General features: G+C 47.0%; 1 protein-coding gene across 4 annotated transcripts in view; it reads right to left on the minus strand.

Moving 5' to 3' along the window:
- trio (trio Rho guanine nucleotide exchange factor) overlaps nt 1–20,309 on the minus strand; it is a 299,147-nt gene that overhangs the window by 13,997 nt on the left and 264,841 nt on the right. For all 4 annotated transcript variants that reach the window (XM_075677244.1, XM_075677243.1, XM_075677245.1 and 1 more), the window contains exons 51-53: nt 4,784–4,959; nt 3,849–3,954; nt 1,552–1,930 (exon numbers count right to left, since the gene is read on the minus strand). In XM_075677244.1, coding sequence (XP_075533359.1) covers nt 1,552–1,930; nt 3,849–3,954; nt 4,784–4,959 — 661 coding nt within the window. The remainder of the gene's footprint in view (nt 1–1,551; nt 1,931–3,848; nt 3,955–4,783; nt 4,960–20,309) is intronic.

A 20,309-nucleotide genomic window follows, 5' to 3' on the forward strand; every position in this document is an offset into this window, starting at 1 on the left:
GAAAGGGAAAGAGAGAAGATTACACGCGTGGGTTATTTTTCTTCTACCTTCTTTTGCAGTCAAGGCCTTCACGATCCTGATGTCAGCGCCATGGCTTCCTTCGCGCACGGTATAAGCAAGTCGACGACCGCGCGTGACAGAATGTTTGCAAAACGCAACGAAGAAGCTCGTTTTCCTGTAAACTTCATGGTCAGTACCACCTGTAGGGGTCTGGTGCTGTTATTTGAGGAGCAAGCAAGGAAACTACGCTACCCGGAGGTACCACACTATCGGCTGCGCCAGAAAAGACCATGAAAAACAAACAAACATACAAACAAACAAATATTTAACTCCAAGGAAACTAGAAAACATTTTATGACAGGCGTTTTGCTCGAAATAAAGTAATAATCTTGCTGATAGATGTTCACAGCAGTGCCGGACATCAAAATTTGGGCGGTCATTGCCAATAAAATACTTATTTGACAAATTTCACGAATAAAATTTAATTCCTTACATTAAGGTACGTGTTCTCAACGTATGTCTACCTAGTAGGAGTCCTGCGAACTAGCATGAGTTTCGGTAGCCTCGTCATTCGCGGCAGAAGATGTGCCATGAAATACATTGGTGTTCTAGATTAGTTTTATCCCACATTGCTTCAAGAAGGTTTTCTGGGAAAACAAGCATAATGGCAGTATGCACTGCGCCGCAACATTGTGGGCTGGTGTCTAAAAACTAGTGCTAGCCTCAGGAGGTGGAGGAGTGTTTTAAAAAGTAACAGCAACCTGATTATTTACTAAAACGAACATACCACACCATGAAATTAACCCGGGTGCATGGAAAACACTCTGAAATAGATGGCAGCAGACAGAATTATTTTATTAGAAAAGCTGCCTAATACAATATGACAATTCCTCTAGTCTCATAAAAGGTGTCGCCATAATGTATTAGGTACCGTTCCAGTGAAACGAATGCTGCCATATATGGCGGTTTTTTATTATTTTTTTTATGCGCTTGAGTTCACTTTGTGGAATGTTCCGTCGCAGAGGTGCGAGAAGCTTCGAGATTTCTGTGGTAAGACGCAGCGAAACCTCGGGAAACTTGCACAAGGGTCAACAATATGAAGGTGCTGCTATCCCCGTGCGAAAACCCTACAATTGGATAGATACATTTAGAAATAGTCGGACATTAATCCGGGACTTTCAAGCAAGTGGCGACGTTACATAGAGTTGTGTGTATCCGAACCGTCGCACAGCCTTATCTTCGTTCTTTTTTTTTTTTCCAGATGGAACAGAAAAATTTTCATGACAATTGATTCAAACAAGAATGCAGTTCTAGAAGGTTTCTGTAGTAGATCCCAATTCCGTTTTTTTTTTTCATTTTTCCCAGTCAAGATTCATACATCGTAGAGATGAGTTGAAATGTTCCACAAGGATGCGTTTTATAGCTTGGGGTACACAAGGCACGCGCTCTTCTGATTTCTCGCGTTTGATACGAATTTTCCTGTTCCGTTTTCTACTGGCCAAAATATACACGCGTTTCGCTCGGGGCAGGTACACAACACGCACTACGCACCCGCGACGACGAGCCGCGCGGAGGCGGCAAGCCGGGTGGCGCCCTCCACGACACGGTCGCAGACGTACAGGCCGGCGTCCAGGGGCTCGCACTCGGCAACTTCCAGGCTGCTCGAGCCGTCGGTGTGCAGCCGCGCTACGCAGCGCTCGGCCAGCGACTGCTCGCGGCCCGACGCCGCGGACTCGCCCTCGTCCACGGAGGCTCCCATGCGGAAGAGCACGGGCGCCCCGTCTCCCGGGGCGCGGGCCCTGACGCAGCTGCCGTCCGGCAGCCGCCACGACACCGCCCCGGCCGCCGACGGGAGGGAAGGAACGTCGAGCTGGCAGCACAGAACGGCGCGGCTGCCTGGTGCTGCCGCTACCACGCTCGCCGGCGTCGGCTGTGGCAAGACAAACAGCGGCAAAAAAAAAAAAAAAAGAGACCGTTTCAACGAACCAGCTCGCTCTGGAGCAGAGTAGGAAGAGTATCAGTGATGGTTCGCTGTCGGTACTTGTACACCGAATTGCGCACCTTAGCTTCTATGTATACATTATGCAACACACACACAATGTTTGGTCCTCCTTTTTCCATATTATTATCACTTTTTGGCATTATTTTTTTCGTTTTAAAGAATTTTGGTCTCACTATTTCTTCGTTGACTGTTTGCCAGTCAGGCCGCGGACTTTTACTTTTTTGAAACTCGAATGAAGAACTTAACTCGTGAGACGTACAGCAGAAAGCGCAGATAGAATATGAAGCGACTTCGAAAGTCTATACGCTCTCGCTGCCATCGATGCTGCCACGTGCTGGCCGTTGAGGAACTAGTGTTTCCATTCGGGAGAACAGTCTGACGCCGAAGCCATCAACAAACGCTACATATGTCAGACTCGACTCTTCGCGGCAGCAAAATGCAGCCGACCGAGTGTACATGATGGTTGACCTCCCCGCGAGTATCGATAGCCACAAATACTTCAGTCACGCGGGCGCAGAGGCATACCACGACACGCGGTCTTGTCCGTCTGACTGTACTGAGATCAAACACGCTAAGTCTGCCAAACGAGACCGAAATCGCCGGGCACAACCTTGTGCAGCATTCAAACGGCGTACTGAAATATTTGCGTTCGGCACATAGATGAACAAAGAACGAGGCGCTTCCCTCGTCCTGGAACACGATTTTACACAGGACGTGGAACCAAAATAGTCGAGACCATCCGTACATCCATCGCCTTCTGTGGTAGTGCCCCGGTAGTCAGGATATATAAGGCACAAGATGCTCTGGGAGGCCAAACTGAAGTCTAATGTTCTGGAGGACTATACCCGTTCGATAACGGACCACAAATGCACAAACTCTTTTCTGCGGCACCTGCATCACACAGGGCTGCGCATCCACGTATTTCATGCCCCTTTTGTTCATATTTTTACTACATGTGCCTTGCGACAAATCCTCCGAATTAAAAAAATAACGGCGGATATCACGTAAATGTGGGAATCGGTTATAAGCGAAGGAAACGTTTCGTTGATGTTTGCTGAAATGTTCTTTGCTCAAAACATGGCTCGTGCACAATGTCTTCGCTTCACTTCTCCTTCTTCACTTCTATGTAGCTCAACGCTCCTGGCACGCACTGGTCCCGTCTTGGTTGGCTGGTTTGCCTCAGTCTACGGTTCATATACTCACTACGGAGGATCGGCCAAGAATCGATTTGTTGTTCACTCAACCCATTTCTCCACACTCGGCTGCTTCGTTGTCAACTTCTCCACTTCTGTAGGCGACTTCAGTTTTCCGTCACCGACTTCACTTCTCTGTATAGCTCAACGCACACTCGGTCAGTGCGCGCTTTGGTCCCATTCTGTGTTCCCTTCACTGCTTTCTCCACGTTCGGCTGTTTTTTGGTGCCGACGTTTTCACTTCTTGCATCTTGCTGTGCTTGTCTATTCGGGCTCCTAGCGGCGGCACGTACCCGTTCTGGAGGATTTGCCAAGAATGTTCGCATACCCAGTGAACATGCCCAATTTGCACATACCCAGAGACTGAAGTTGTCTATTCGCACACATACCCAGCGGCACATGCCCAGTTGTACATGTACAACTGGGCATCTGCAACTCAACCACTTGAGCACCTGCACACGAGTATATGCATATACTCGTGTGCAGGTGCTCAAGTTGTTGCATAATTGGAAAGACAGTAGCAGCCGCGCCCGCAAATTGAGGGAAGAGGTGAAGAAAGCTTCGCTTAAAATATAAATAAAGACCATCCGTATACATGAGTGAAGCGTGCAATATATCTCGTCAGCTGCAGGCACACGAAAGAGTATACTCGCCTCAGTCGGGCTGTTTCCTTCAGTGGAGAGAGAATTATCGTCCTGCGACTTTCGGTGCTTCTTGTCACTCTTGTAAGTCTTCTTCAACCGCAATGACCACGGCCTCCTGCGCAAAGTATACCTCATGATGATTGCAACATGCACAAGCTGCAGAATGAGCGCTCTCAGTACCTCCAACCCCCTGTTTCTTTTTTTTTTTTTTTACTTTTGCATCAAGGTCGTCATACCGAGAGCCCAGACAAGTCCAATGTGCTTTCTGAAATGTCAACGTTTAGTGTGAATATGCCCGCGAGCTGAAAATTGTATCCCTGCGACTTCAGAGAAAGCAAGCCGACCATGTCCTATAAGGTAGTATTCTGCAGACGTTCCCGATGAAATACATGCGCAAGAAATAACGTGATATAGCACAGCTTTGTCATCGATGCTACAGTTAGCACTTGCGCGGGTTCAAATTACGAGCATGCTTAAAAATTCTCGGCACAGACAAGACAGTGACGTAGAGTGACGAAACCTGCAGAATATTATGCGTGTACTACCTGCTAACGAAAAAAAAAAGAAAAGTTATGTTCACTATAGAACATCCATGTTTGAAAGTCCTTAACCCGTCTAGATATATCAGAAGGCCGTAGATTTGTTAATTCGTTTTTGCTTTCGTTCTTTTTTTTTTTCGATGGGTGCAGTCACGCAAAGCTTAACTTCCCATAAAGCGTTTTACATCGGGCAAAAATTATTTCACACGCGAAAAGACACTCAATTATTCAGCGCAATGAAACAGAACACGGAGATCACGCGAGACACGGTGCCAACTGTCTGCGCTCAGCAAACAGTGTGTCGCGTGGAACTCCGCGCCTATGTGGAGGCGTTGTTGCTTATGTCACAAGCGCAAATCTGCACGTTGACGCGGTTGTCGGTGGCCGGGCCGGCACTATACTCACCCGTTACGCAGAGTCGTGCCGTCCTCGGGTCCTGCCCTGTGGCCGACTGCCGTGAAGCTGGCCACTCGGCGCCACGGGGACGGCCGCTCGTCGCAGGGGCTGCCGCGCGGTGTCAGCTGCTGGCTGGGTGACGGCGGCGGCGACTCCTCGGTCGGCGCAGAACCGCTCGGAGTATCCTTTGTCATTCGGAAGAGGAGAAAACGCCCGATGAGCCGGAGTGAATTCACGGCAGCGCGGTCTGGCGACGCGCGCTTCGTTTGCGCATAGGAGGGCATCGTGGACGGGGACACACGTTGAGTCTACGGCGCGATTACAAAACAACGTGGGTGAAGCCACATGCTAATGAAGCAGCTGAAAATCCTTCCGAGTCCTTGCCTGCTTTGGCCGTGCGCTCTAAGCGTCGTATTTCTCGATAAAGGATCGCGAATGGCCGTCGCTCGAGCGTTGGCACGGTATCGTTTACCGAAGAATATTTCGACCAACCGCACTTCTTTGGCTGTCCCCCCCCCCCTCTTCCAGTGACATGCAAATCTTTAACTTTGGGACACGCTATAGTGCTACTTATTCTGTGACTGTTAAAAATGTATCACATTACTGTAATAAATATGAAGTAAACCGTTTTTTCTTTGTCACATTTAGCGAAGTTTCTGATATGGTGACCTACGTTGGTTCAGCAGATGGTGGACGAATTCAGTGCCATAAAGAAGGAGGGGAAATGGAGGAGGATCTGGAAATTGCAACCACGTGACCGTAAGAGCGCAAGGCACATGGAGACACCCGCGTGGTTAGCCTCTTCAAACAGTGTGCACATATGTGCACGCTAGTTTTTTGCCATTTCTTTCCAGCGGTGGCAAGTAACTAACCGCGGATTTTCAGGGGAAGCTTTAGCTCTGGGGCTCCTATCTAAATATATGGGAACGGAGAAATCGTTTTTCTCGGCAACCTACGACACCTAAATTGACGAGCTTTGTTGAATTTAAAAGAAAAAGATAAAATATAGTGACTATAAGAAGCATGTTTTATTTAAGCCGTCTATTTTTTAATATATATTATTGGAAATGACAGAATATCAAGAATTGAAACTATGAAGTTTGCACATCTCTAACTAGGTAATGAAAAACAATCTCACAACTATGCTAAAAGAACACTTAAAATACATATAAAGCGGTGAAAATTGGTATTTTATACATCGGTCTGAAATATACCACTAATTTGTGAGTGGGACTTTGGCAAAACCTTCGTAAACGTTGTAACAAATTCACGTAAGCTATAAATTCATACACTATCAAATTCGTCCGCTTTAAATGCTCTAACGGACGCAGTTTACATAACTGCGATATCTGCGATATCTGCTTTTGGTGAAGAGTTACGGATTTGTAAAATTCGCGCTCCTGTCTTTAGTTTTTAGCTTTTTTAACTTGCCGATTTTCGAAAATTTTTGTGAACGATATCATGACTTAAGTCAAATTTATGTTTACTACAGTCGCTAGAATTTATCTTTCTTCAAATACAACCAATTTCATTCAAATCAGTCGAGCGGTTGTCTCATAAGGGCATTTCTACGTTTTATACGTATTTGAATAAGTGGCGTCGGATCGAGTTGGCCCCTAGCTAAAGCTTATTCGTAAGCTTGGGTAAAATTGAACGCCCAGCTTACCTTAAATGGCTCCATTTCCCTACTGAGTGCTATGTATACAGACGGCCACACAGCTGAACGCACTATATACGGGGTTTGACGTTCCGCATTCAGTCAGCAACGGCGAGAAATTTTTTCCTCTCTCGTAATATGCTTGCAGCAAATAAATAGCTCGTTCACGCGCCTTGAACTGGGCATTTTTTTTTCTTCTTTTTTTTATGAAGAAATACAATATGAGTGACTGCACAATAAGTAGGCATTCGTTTGCGTTCTATGGCTCACTGGAAAATGCTACAAAGCGTCAACCTACAACATTCACTTGCTTTCACTGCAGTACCCAGCAAAAAAAAAAAAATTAAATTGTGGGGTTTTACGTACCAAAACCACTTTCTGATTATGAGGCAAGCCGTAGTGGGGGACTCCGGAAATTTCAACCACCTGGGGTTCTTTAACGTGCACCTAAATCTAAGTACACGGGTATTTTCGCATTTCGCCCCCATCGAAATGCGGCCGCCGTGGCCGGGATTCCATCCCGCAGTATCCAGCACCTTGCTTAATATGTAAATTTCACGCATTCAATCGGCAGTCTATCGAAACTCGTGATTGTAGGGGTTAGCAGAGACTGCCATTTGTAGGCGACCGGAAGGAGGAAAAAGCCGAAGCTCCTAACCACGTGGCCCTCATACCGTGTTTGTGAGCACCATATCGCCTCTGTGAGCACGTTGCTTCGTCCTTGGAAAAGCTTTCCATAACACGTTAAAGGGACACCAAAGAGAAAAAGCTTCTGTACCAGTGAATTACCCTTTTACAGTATCAAAAGCACCACTCTTACCACGAGAAGACGCTTGGTATAAGCCAGAAAAGGTGCAACAAGGAAAGACAGCTGAAGACGCCCGTGCACTTACCGCACCATACGCCGTGACGGCGTCTCCTAGGGCTTAGTTGATTGTTCATCGGCAAAGATCGACTAAACTGTGTTCCAAAGGAGGCAAAGACTGAATATGCCAAGTTTCGGGAACAGTTAGAGAGCCAGTGCGGCCCAAATACGTAAAAATACCTCGAAATCCGTGACGTCACATCGACGTATCGGCACTGTGCTTCCGGCGCGAAAGCTTCATTTTTTTTTCTTTTATCATGATTTTCTCCTCGAATAAGCAACCTATTGTTGCCAAACGAACAACAACCCAGAGTTTTCAAAGAATGTCGGTCTAAACTGATTTAGTTTTCCTCTTTGGTGTTCCTTTAAGACTACGCCGGGCCGGCGCGCCATGTGTATTGTGCATCGCAACATGATAAGGGAGACCGGTCCGCGGGGTGAGTCAGCGCATCTCGGATTGAAGGCGCGGATAAAGTCCAACGCAACGCCAGCGCAAAGTGGACGGTCTACAGTCTAGTGTCGCCGCGTGGCCAGCGTGCCTGGCATCATTCGGCGCGCTTTGGCGGGGCCAGCACGGGAATAGAGCTCGTCCTATCTCACGCCGGCGCCGCTAGGCCAGAGTGCATCGCGCGCTATCTCGGCTGGCCGGCAGCACGCTGGCCAGTTCGGCGGCACCGAAGAGATTGCGCCGAGTTTGCGCTTCCGCCAAGAGCAAAACCGCCCGGTCATCGCCCACTTGAGAGCGTACACTGCCGCGACAGTTGACCGCCGCGGTGCAGGGGGCCACGCTCACCGCGCCCAACAATACGGGGGCCAAATTTTCGGCGACCCTGGCGTCGCCGTCATATAGCGTATTCGACTTCGCCGGCCGCTTCCTGGCAAGCTGGGAATGCTGGACTATATCCGCGCCTTGACGCAGTGCACGGAATCGCTGGTTCAAGCCGCTGCAATACAGTGGATCTAGCTTACGTGCAGTGGTGCGTACGTTTGCAGAGGACACCGTGAGTGCCTCGCTCAATCGGTAACCTATGCTACGGCGCAACAGAAAAAAAAAAAAAAGAACCGTCAGCACCCGGTGCTCCCAGGTAGTCTCCTACCCAAAGACACACCGAGCCCAAGGCTGTTTAACTTAAGTGACACGGCGAGGACCGGCGCATTTAGCAGTAAGATTAATCCTGGGAGGACGAATCCTAGGGCCCCTCATCCGCCGCCATGGCTGCGAGTAGCGCTGGCTAGTACTCCTCGGGGGGTGTCATACGCGGCGTCAAATTAATAGCAACTCCGACACTCATTGTAAAGCAATATAAATACTGCTGCAATACAGTGGATCTGCCTTAGCTAAACGAACGAGATAAACGAAGGAAGTACCTACTCAAGCGTCCACCAAGATAATCTAAAAATGAAAGGAAAGCGGAACGCAGCAATAATGCAACACAGAGCACTTCGGGGCTACAATAAATATCAGGTGTTGCGAGGAATTTGGAAAGGAATAACGGTGCCAGCACTAACGTTTACTGTGCTGGCACCGTTTAAGTGACATTCTGTGCTAAAAATCGGAGGTCTTCGATCGTGGTTGGAACTTAGCCGAAGGTCAGCGTGCCGATTGGCATTGGGGGCCCACAAATGAGGCAGTAAAGGGTGTAAGGGGTTGGCCCTCTTTTGAAGCCAGAGAATTAAGCGCGGAGCAAAATTAGTTTTGAAGAGATACTCTGAAGCACGTATGAAAATAAATGGCTGGCTAAAGTGCACAAATACCTGCACCTCAAAAGCGTAGACACGGAATGAAGGAAGAGGTCAAGAAAGTTGGCAACCGAGTACAGGGTAATTGAAAGTGTAAACAGACAACCCGGAGTCATCAAAAAGAAAGTGAGAGAGAAGGCAAGTTGGAAGCAAACGATGGAAACAAAAAAGACAACGGAGATTTACAAATACTGCAAGAAAGAAACCAGGAAGGAAAATCTGTACCGTAACACAAAAGGGAGTGCCTGGTTGAGGCCCGAGCTGGCTGACCGAGGACAAAAGCATACTGGAACAAATATTCGCAATAGGACGTGTCTGCTGCAGCCAAAGTCCGGAGACGACTCGGCACACAGTAACGGAATATCAAAATCTTCACCCAGCAAGATCCGAAAGAAACGTCGACCTTCAGTAAGCACAGAGATTCATTGGGTGGAAGCACCAATCATGGTCAGCAAACGAGATAAGCAAGCGATGTTTAGAGTATTGGTAGAAAAAAATAAGGGACGAGGTTGACAGCGCCGTAGTCGCTACAGACATAGGTAACTGTGCAATATCGAGATGGAGGTTTTAATGAAGAAAGAAAAGGCTAAGAAGAGATGGGCAACATAGACCGCGATAGAGTAAATTCGCCTGCTGAAGCGACGGAGTAAACGAAACCATGTAGTACGTATAGCGGCAAATAGAGCATAGGAACTTTTTTTTTTTCGCTTTTTTTGCGTTTGGCAAACGGGGTGTGCCAACTATCATGCACCAAAATTTTAAAATATGCAAATGCCACGTAACTGGACAGAACCAAGGTAATGTTGTTTGCCATCGTTTGCAGATAACTTTTTGCATTCCGCCTAATTACATAATTAGTCTTAATTAATCACCTTCTGAAGTATTATAAGATGAAAAGTGTCAATGAGAAAATTGTAGAGCAACTTGAAAAATTCCCGATACAGCTTTCTATTGTTGAATACATGTTACATTGAAAGTGTTTTTCCGAGCGTGAAAGAAGCCCGCGAATGCACGCAAAAATTCCGCGCGACCGGTCGCTAGAGGCACTTTGCGTGTATCTAATTATAATATTTGAGAAGTTGATTAATTTTGTCTAATTATCTAATTAGGCCGGACGAAAAAATCATCTGAGTATCTCCAAGCGAGATACTCCGACGCGGCCAAGTATTCGCATCGAAACGCGTACGCTCTCAACGTCGTAGACTTCCGAGGTGCGAGTTAGCATCGGCAACCATCAAGGCACACAACCCGGAAATTGCTGAAGAGGCGGCAATCGCTCTCGCCACCACCACGTGCTCAACGCAGCGGTTATATTCACCGACTCTCAGGCCCCCTGCAGAAACTTCTCGAAGAGCCGCATCTCGGTCGACGCACTCAAGATGCTAAAACGGCAAAGCACTCTGCTCCCGTACGCCTGCGTGTCCGGGTACTCACGTTACGTGAGTACCTGGACTTGTAAAAATGCTACCCGGACCCGAGGGTCTAGAGGGGAACGAAATGACCCACGCCGCTGCCCGCGAGCACGTCAACCGGGCTCCCCTCGCCCCACGCGCTCTCCGACCCGCGACAGCAGAGGCGGAAGCCGTACCCACCAACTATTTAGCCATATTACAACACCACAGGCTCGAGCACCGGGCGTACCATCCACGGCACCCAAAGCTCAGCAGGGAAGAAAACATGGTCCTCAGACGCCAACAAAGTAACACGTACACTCACGGAACGACAATGCGTCGCCTCTACCCGACGCTCCACGGCTACCTCTGCCTACTCTGCAACGTACCCGACACCCTGGCACACTTGCTCCTGGAATACCCGTGGCAGGAAGGCAGTGAAATGCAACCGGAAAAGGATGCGAAACAAGCATAACAAGCAAACTAAGACCACCTATTCCAAACGTGGGAGGTCAAGCTCGCCTTCGGGGACCAGGAAGACCAACGACAACTCGTCGCCAGGGCCAACAGGGCAGTCCAAGCCAGAGGGTTCAGGGTGATACTGGGCTTTGCTCAGGATACTGTTTCGAACAATAAAAGTTTCTATCTCTCTCCAAGCGACGGCAAACAACATTACCTCCTTGGTTCTGTCCAGCTACACGGCATTTGCATAGTTTAATGCTTGGCTCAAGCTACGTGGGACCCGCGTAAGCCCCTAGTCACATGGATCATTTTCAGATTTCGCATGCTTCCTTTGGAACTCCAAAAACATGAAACCAGAACAGCTATCTTCAAGGGAAGAATTCATTTGGATATTTCTCAATATGTTCAATGATTCATGACTTATGCACATCAAAAAAAAAAAAAAAAGCCGAGTTTCTGAAGACGAGTTATGAATACCAAATCGGATAAATTATTTTCCTTTTGTGTCAAATTATTCCTATCTATATTGTTCATCAAAACGCCAAAAAGTGGCACATATATGTTCTACTTTGACGTTTTCAAAGTTCTTATAACCGGGGAATGGAGTTAAAAGGAAGCTTTAGCTCAGGCGCTCCTATATAAGTACATGTGAACGGAGAAATCGTTTTATTGCAATAGCAATTATATGAACGCTCCAGGCACATTTCTGCCGTCGGCATCACCGTCGGCATCGCCATAAGTCTAAGGGCGATAAAATCGTCGCCACGCGCCGTATGCTGTATGTGCGAGGGTGAGCCAGCGATCGCGGCTCAATCTCGCCCCGCAAGGGAGGAAAGCGGGGAGGAAGCGCGCAGTCTTCCGTCGCACGCAAGGCTCCGGAGGGAGGATAGGGAGGGGGCGTTCTACTCCCGACGGCCTGGGCGGCTGCGAAGGTTCGCCCGGGCCGCTGTATCTTGAAAGCCATCTGCGACGGGGACAGAGTCTGCCGTGCGCTGTGTTTTCGCCGCTTCGCGTTGATGCGAGGTCATTTTGCTCGCTGCTGCTGCCGCGCTTTCTCACTCCTGCGTTTGTCATCGAGTTTCCGCAGTCATCGAGTGTGATGTGTTCATGTTTGCTTGTGCGCGCGATACCATGCCTGTTAATTTAGTTAGTATATGCCTGTGTTTACAAGTTTATGCGACCGATAAACTACTATCCTTACTTCGTATAGCTGTCCACTAATTTGCTATCGCAATCGATGCTTCGCCTTTCGGACGAAACTGTGTTATCTCGGCAACCACTGCACCAAATTTGATTAGTTTTGTTTTCCTTTAAAAGAAAAAGCTGGAATCTAGTGACTTCTAGCAGCAAAATTGATTTACACATTGATTTCTTTATAAAAATTGTTACAAACTGAAAATTTTCAGAAAACGATACTATCAAGTTTACAACTCTCTAACTCAGCAATGAAAAATTATACCGCAATTCTCTAAATTATACCTAATAGTACATCTTAAGCGTACAAAATTGATGTGTCATACATGGCTCCTAAATACACAATATATGAGTACGACTTTTGCAAAACCCTTGTAAACATTGTAACAAATTCACGTTAGATAAAAATAATATATTAAGTTTGTTCGCTTTGAATGTTCTAAACGATCCTCTTTACATAACTGCGATATCTGTCCTTGGTGCAAAGTTACGAATTTGTAAACTTCGTGCTGCTATATCTTACTTTTCGAACTTTAAAATTTAGCTTGCAACAGTCAATAAAATGTACATTTCTTTCTCTAACGCAACAAATTTCATTAAAATCGGTCCAGGGGTTATCTCAGGAAAACGTATAAGAAAAACATTTTTTTTTTTAGTTCTGTATTTATCTGAATGGGTGGCATCGGAGTTGGGCCCGAGCTATAGCTTCCTCTTAATTCACAAGCACACCAGACTCTGTGTTTAAAAATAGACACTTCAAAAATTTAACACTAAAGATTAAGATAGGCAGGCAGGTTACGGAGACGCGCTCTTCCAGCCGACCTCTCCGCCTTTCTGGTCGCGAGAGAATTGACCCAACACCCTCCATCGCGGAGTCTCTCTTTTTTCCTCCTCTCATTCTCTAACCATTGTCACCTCCCTCACATGCATTTCCACTGTACTTTCCTCTCATCCCTCACTCACTCACTCTCATCATTTTGTATTCATTTTTCCTATTCTCGGTCGCAGGCGGTCACGCGCAAGGGTTCTTACCTCTCTGCTTTGCCTAGCACGCCACCGAGCGCAGACAAGCCGCTCGTGCGAAATTACAAGCACTTTACCGGTTTGCCTTGGTCAACGTTGCAGCGAAACGCATAGCGCTCATCCAAGCTGGTTTCTCCACAACGTGAGGTCTCGTGAGGAGAAACCTGCTTCCGCGCTTCCATTCACTTCACGCAAACGCGAATTTAGGGGTATGCACAGAACGAACGCTTTCGATTCTGAGACCGGCAAACAGCCCATTTCACCGTCATAACATTGGGTGCCTGCATGCTGTCAACGAATGTAATGATGCCTCACGATGTAGTGAGCATGCCATATGCAGCAATGGAATACATACCGATTGGAAATTCAGAACGCATGTAAGTAGGGCGGATTAATAATTTACACAGCGAACTGCTCATATATAGCACCGGAGTGTTTCAATAAGTTGTAAGAGATCACTACGGGAAGAGCTATAATGGGCTGAAACTGCACAGAGATCGGGCTAACCCCGCTTACCATAGCGCAATGCAAGTCCCTTCGGGATGACGTGCAGCCCTTGGCAGCGCAGTCGCGATGCCAAGGGCTGCGATCTCTATGACGTTCTTTAGAAAGCCATTGACATTTAAAACAATCGCAAAGACCTCTGTCTAACGTCTGCTGTGCTGTATTACTGCTGCGCCGCACCGGAGAAAATGGCCGCTGTCAGCATAAGGTTTTTCACATCCCTTTTGGAATGGGGAGGAGATAGTCATCTAGCCTGCTTGATTTATTCAGGTTAGACTGCAGCTATTGTCATCTAGCCTTTTGCCTATCTGATCTCGACCTTAACTTTCGTATATAATACCTATATCACTATATCGTCCCATTACATGCAGCAAACACTACGGCGCGCCACACCACGCAGTCCAGAAGGCAGGAACAATTCAAATGGCGCCCTAATGTCGGTCCGCGGTGTTGCAAAGCACCAATTACTGCTAACATCTTCAAATTTAGATGCCTACGGCCGGTAGCCGTATGCGCGCGTGTGGCTACCAAAGGGTACTCGATGGATTGGTAGACAGGCTTCAGCTAATCAGAGCGTTGGCATGCCAGAACTACAGTGAGCTAAAAAGCGCACTTTATGGTGTACTCGAACGGAAGCAAGACTGAAAGACGTGGCGAAGCCACACTGAAAGACTTGCACCAGCTTCCCGTGATGCATTTATTTTAGCAGCGTACACTACAGGGTCCTGAATATTTGGCTGCGCGTGTTCAAAAAAAGATTTTGCGTTCACTGCTGCACTGTTCTTGCTCAAATTTTGCAGAACGATCGCATTTTGGCGTCGACTTTCGTTTGGTATAACGCTTCGCACAGCTAATTGGCTGGTTTCTAATAAAAAAGTGCAAATTTGCCTGCGCTTATGGGGATGAGAGCTGGTGCCGCGACGGCGCAAGCATAAACTTGTGTCGCTTCCTGTCGTCATCTGCAGAAAGCAGCGTTTCTGGGAGGGCAGCGCCCGTTTCAGGAGCGGGCAACACGCGGCAGCCCACCCTGAAACGCTGCCTTCTGCAGATGACAACAGGTGGCGACACAGGTCTGTGGGAGTTGCTTGAGATTTTGTGGCGAATGGACGTGCTTTTCGGGGCTCCGTGGCGGCGACGAAATCATAAGTTATTGTGCATGCTTTGAGTTTGCGTCTCTCTTGCGTGAGTTTGCGTCTCTTTATTTGCCGTCTCTTTCTTTTTGCCTTTAAATAGTAATTGGGTGGTTTTCTTTTTTCCCCTTTTTGTCTCTTGTATTTCGTGTACATTTGGTTTTGCAGGGTGGTTAGAGCGCCCTTTCGCGCCACGTGCTTCAGCACGTGCAGCCGAGTGGGACGTTGAGTCATTAGAAACTAACAGCTATTAGTAATAGTCGATACTAATAGTTGACTAATAGTTAAGACTAATAGCTATTAGTGGTTTTATTGTGCGTGTTTGTTAGGAGAGTGAGCGTGGGCACGTGGTCGAGCGCGTCATATCTTGGGTCTCCGCAGCATTGATTGCTTTTGAAACAGTGGCCAGTGTTGCTTTGCGATATTTTGAGTATTTGAATCCTTTGCGTATCGGTTCTTGCTAAAAGGCACGTGCTCTGCATTATTATATTATTTGCATCAGAAAAAGCCGTGCAAGCCGTGGCAAGAAAGCCAGGAAAGCAGGCAGTGCGCGGGCGGTCCCTCAAGGCAGATGAGGGCACGGATGAGAATGGAGAGGCAATCGAGTCAACCGGCACAAATTGCGATGTCGATACTAGGCTGTAGAAAATGGAGGCCTTCCAGGAAGGGCTTGTCGAACAGGTGGAACAGCTCAAAAATGAGCTAAACAGGGAGCGTGATACACGGAAAGTAGTTGAAAAAAAGACTTGAAGCAGCCGAGGAAAGGCTGAACAGGGCCGCCATTGTGAACGAGAATTGCGTGACAATGGAACGCAGTCCTCCGACGTGACAGGAGAGGGAGGGCTAGCAAAGTACGTGGAATGCGGGCAACGTGGTGAAGGGTTAGCTGGAAAGAGCGGCACCTACCTTGAGGCTGCCACGCGGAAACAGCAGGGGCACAGGGGACAATGCCTCTTGTCGAGTCCGAATCACGCGGAACAGGACAAAGGGAAGTAGGGAGAGGTAGGAGAGAGTGAAAGGGTGATTATGGGGACCGGCGACTGAAACCTGGCTGGGTGCTCAGAAGCAATTGTGGAGAGGGTGAAAGGCAATAAAAGAGTGGCGGTAGGGACATTTCCAGGGCAGACACTGGAGTCTGTCATCATCATCACCACCCTGGTTACGCCCACTGCAGGGCAAAGGCCTCTCCCATACTTCTCCAACTACCCTGGTCATGTACTAATTGTGGCCAGGTTGTCCCTGCAAACTTCTTAATCTCATCCGCCCACCTAACTTTCTGCCACCACCTGCTACGCTTCTCTTCCTTTGGAATCCAGTCCGTAACCCTTAATCACCATTGGTTATCTTCCCTCCTCATTGCACGTCCTGCCCATGGCCATTGCTTTTTCTTGATTTCAGCTAAGATGTCATTACGTCCCATGTTTGTTCCCTCACCCAATCTGCTCTTTTCTTATCCCTTAACATTACACCTATCATTCTTCTTTCCATAGCTCGTTGCATTGTCCTCAATTTAAGTAGAACCCTTTTCCTTAGCCTCCAGGTTTTTGCCCCGTACGCGAGTACTGGTAAGACACAGCTGGTTATACACTTTTCTCTTGAGGGATAATGGCAACCTACTGTTCATGATCCGAGAATGCCTGCCAAACGCACCCCAGGCCATTCTTATTCTGATTATTTCAGTCTCATGATCCGAATCCGCAGTTACTACCTGTCCGAAGTAGATGTATTCCCTTACCACTTCCAGTGCTTCGTTACCTATTGTAAACTGCTGTTCTCTTCTGAGACTGCTAAACATCACTTTAGTTATCTGCAGATTAATCTTTAGACCCACCCTTCTGCTTTGCCTTTCCAGGTCAGTGAGCATGCATTGCAGTTGGTCCCCTGACCGTCATGGAGCGAGCAAAAGAAAAGCTCGCGGAAAATGCCCACATGCGCAACCTTGTCATAGTAGCAGGTGGGCTAAATGACATCCTAAACAGGAAAGGGACAGGGCTAGCCCAGCGCTTGGCGAAGGGGGTGGACGACTTGCTCGAGCTATCTCCTCAGGTGCAGATCGTGGTGTGCACAGTGCCGGAGGTGCCTGTACGTGACAGTCACGTACAAAGAGCCGTAGTGGCTGCTAATGAGGCTATATGGAAAATGAGCTGAGAGAAAGGCTTCGAGATTGTCGAAGTAAACAGGGAAGTGAGAAGGTGTGGAGGTTTTAAACCAGACGGGATCCACTTCCATTACAGGCTGGCACAAGAAGTGGGCTGGCAACTTGGTAGTCGCGCTGTTGCTTTTATAGGGGGCCCACGGGCACTCAGGAGGCCAGAGTAGGTAGTAATAAAGAAGGTCCCCTAGGGGAACCTCAGAATAGCATCGCCGTCGATAACAGGAAAAGGAGGAAAGCAAGAAAGAGAGCTCGCCATGCAATAGGCTACATAAACATGCAGGGCAGCAGAAGAAGGGAAAAGTGGGCAGAGATTTAGGAGGAGTTAAATAGCGAACAAATCGGAGCGTATGCGGTGACAGAAACACACCTTAGACTCACAAGAGCCACCAGCGATCGAGAATTACGTTTGGGAAGGGTGCAACAAAAACTAAGTCGGAAAGAAAGGTAGGGGTAGTCTGAATGCTCATCCATCAGGGAGCCAAATGGAAAAGAGTAAATTCAATATGTCAAGAGCATCTTTGGTTATCAGGTGCAATGAGCGGGAAGAAAACTTGGCTGGGCGTTACGTATTTGTGGACCGGAAATAATTGCACAGAGAAGGATAAAGAGTTAGTGGAATGCATAAGCGCTGATATTAAGGGTTTCGGGAATGGTGCTGAAATTATCCTATTAGGTGACATGAATGCCCACATACAGGATTTAGATGGCTATACTGACAACAACAGGAAGTCAATGCCAGACCTTTGTGAGCAACATAACCTCGCTATCATGAATACAGGGCCTAAGTGTGACGGGCAGATCATGTGGGAAGTGCGAAACCGGCAATCAACCATTGATTACTGTCTGATGACAGAAGGAATTGATAAGTTAAGAGAAATGTCATTGATGAGGAAGGGTATAGCAGCATAGGGAGTGACCATAAACGCATCATTCTGAAAATGGGATATGTGGTTGGGAAAGAGAGCAAGGATTGCAAAATGGCCAGTCCAAATTTGAATGCTGAACAAATAACAAATAGAGTCACTAGAGTCGAGGAAGAACTTGACAAATGGCCAAATAAAGAGTGGGAATATAATGAGCTTCTAAGTGTCATAATGACAGAAATATGGAAAGAGAAACAACATGTTCGTTGGAAAGGAAAAAAGAAGCCAAAAAGCTGGTAGAACAGGGAGATACGAGAAGCGATCGTCGAACGACAGAAAGCATCCCAAGAGCACAGGCAGGCAAAGAAGGCGCACTTGCCGCAGGATGAAGTAACCAGTAAATGGGAAATATACCGGGAGAAAAAGTCTATTCAAATACTGGTGCAAGCAAAATTAAAAGGTGAAAGTGAACGTTGGTTGTCAGAAATACGTGAGAAAAAGAAGGCCGCACCTAGAATATTTTGGAACCACATAAGATTATAAGGCAGGAAGTCAACAACACTACAACAACATATCCTAGACGAAGGTGAAAGCAGACTCGAAGGAGAAGCGGCAATAAATTACATCCGAAAAATAACAGCCGAATCTTTTCCAAGGCAATGCCGAGTTTGTATCTGAAGGAAAAAACAGCATGAGAGAAACCCAGGTGGAAAAGGAGCTGGTGCTGACAAATTTCAACTGGAAGAAAGCCGAAGAGAAAATTCCTAAGCGCACAGCCGCAGGGCAAGACGAGGTTCCCGTTAGTCTGATTAATTAACTAGGACCAAAAAGTAAGGAAGCTCTGATGAAAGCAGTGGAAAAAACTTGAAAACATACATGAATACCAGAAAGTTGGCAACAAAGTAGAATGAATTTGATTTATAAAGGTAAGGGGGAGAAAGAATTCACTCGTATAGACTGTTGATGATTACATCGGCAATATACAGGCTAGCAATGCAGGCAATCAAATTGAAGCTTCAAGCATGGGCAGAGAATAATGGTATTTTGGGAGAACTTCAGAATGGCTTCAGAATAGGTAGGCGTTTAGATGACAACTTATCTGTTCTTGCTCAGTGTATTGAAATATTAAAAGTAGAAAGCAGACCATTATGTGTGGCCTTTTTAGACATTACAGGAGCCTATGACAAAGTTAACCGCAACATTTTGTGGGATATCCTGGAAGGGGAAGGCTTAGGTGACGATTGTCTACAACTTTTGAGAGAGATTTACCTAGAAAATACTGTTTGCGTTGAATGTTATGGGATGAGGAGCGAGAAGAAAAGTTCATATCAACAAGGGACTGAGGCAGGGGTGCCCTTTATCCCCACTGCTGTTTATGATGTACATGGTGAGCATGGAGAGGGCGCTAGAAGGAAGTAATCTCGGGTTTAATCTCTCATACAAACAGGCGGGTACAGTAGTAGAGCAGCAGCTTCCAGATTTATTTTATGTGGACGACATCGTGTTGCTAGCTAACAAGCAAAGTCATTTGCAACATCTGGCTAATATCTGTGGACAGGAAGGCAACAATTTAGGTTCGAAATTTAGTGTTAGAAAATCAGGTGCTATGGTATTAAATGAAAACAGCAAACAGACAGCGGCGATACAAGGCCAGGAAATACCTCGGGTAACGGAATATAAATACCTTGGTATATGGATAAACGAAGGCAATAGATATATGGCAACACAGGGAAAAAACAATAACAGTGAAGGGGAAGAGAAATGCAGCCATAATGGAAGCACAGAGCGCTATGGGGATACAATAGGTACGAGGTGCTCCGGGGTATGTGGAAAGGTGTAATGGTTCCAGGACTTACTTTTGGAAATGCGATTGTTTGCGTTAAATCAGGGGTACAATCAGGACTCGATGTGAACCAAAGGTCAATGGGTCGCTTCGCATTGGGTGCTCACGGGAAGACTACAAACGAAGGTGTGCAGGGTGATATGGGCTGGACTAGTTTTGAAATGAGGGAAGCTTGCAGTAAAATTGAGTATGAAGAATGACTGAGGAATATGGAAGAAAGTAAATGGACTGGGAGAGTGTTCAGGTATCTGTACAGGAAAAACATTAATTCACAGTGGAGGAAAAGGACTAGGAAGCTTACCAGCACAGCAACAAAGAACGTCAAGCGGAAAGTCAGAGAGGCCAAAATAATCTCATGGGTGGCGGCAATGAAAAAGAAACCTGCCACGAGTAACTGCTTAAGAGGTAAAAGCGAAATCAGGAAAGAAACAATTTATGATAACTCAAAGGGAAGCTCATAACTTTTCGAAGCGAGATCGGGATGCCTTAGAACACGCACCTATAAAGCGAGATACAAGGAAGAAGAAGCATGTGCTTGCTGCGGTAAAGCTAGGGAAACTATGGAGCATGTTTTATTAGAATGTGAAGGTGTCTGCCCAGTGGCCGATTTAGGCCCCACTGGCCTCCTTGAAGCACTTGGGTTCAGCGAGAGCAGTGGAAAAGTAAACATGTCCCCAGTAGGGTTTAATAAGAGGCGATTGGAGGATT

The sequence above is a fragment of the Dermacentor variabilis genome, unplaced genomic scaffold (assembly GCF_050947875.1).
Source record: "Dermacentor variabilis isolate Ectoservices unplaced genomic scaffold, ASM5094787v1 scaffold_12, whole genome shotgun sequence".
Lineage (NCBI taxonomy): Eukaryota > Metazoa > Arthropoda > Arachnida > Ixodida > Ixodidae > Dermacentor > Dermacentor variabilis.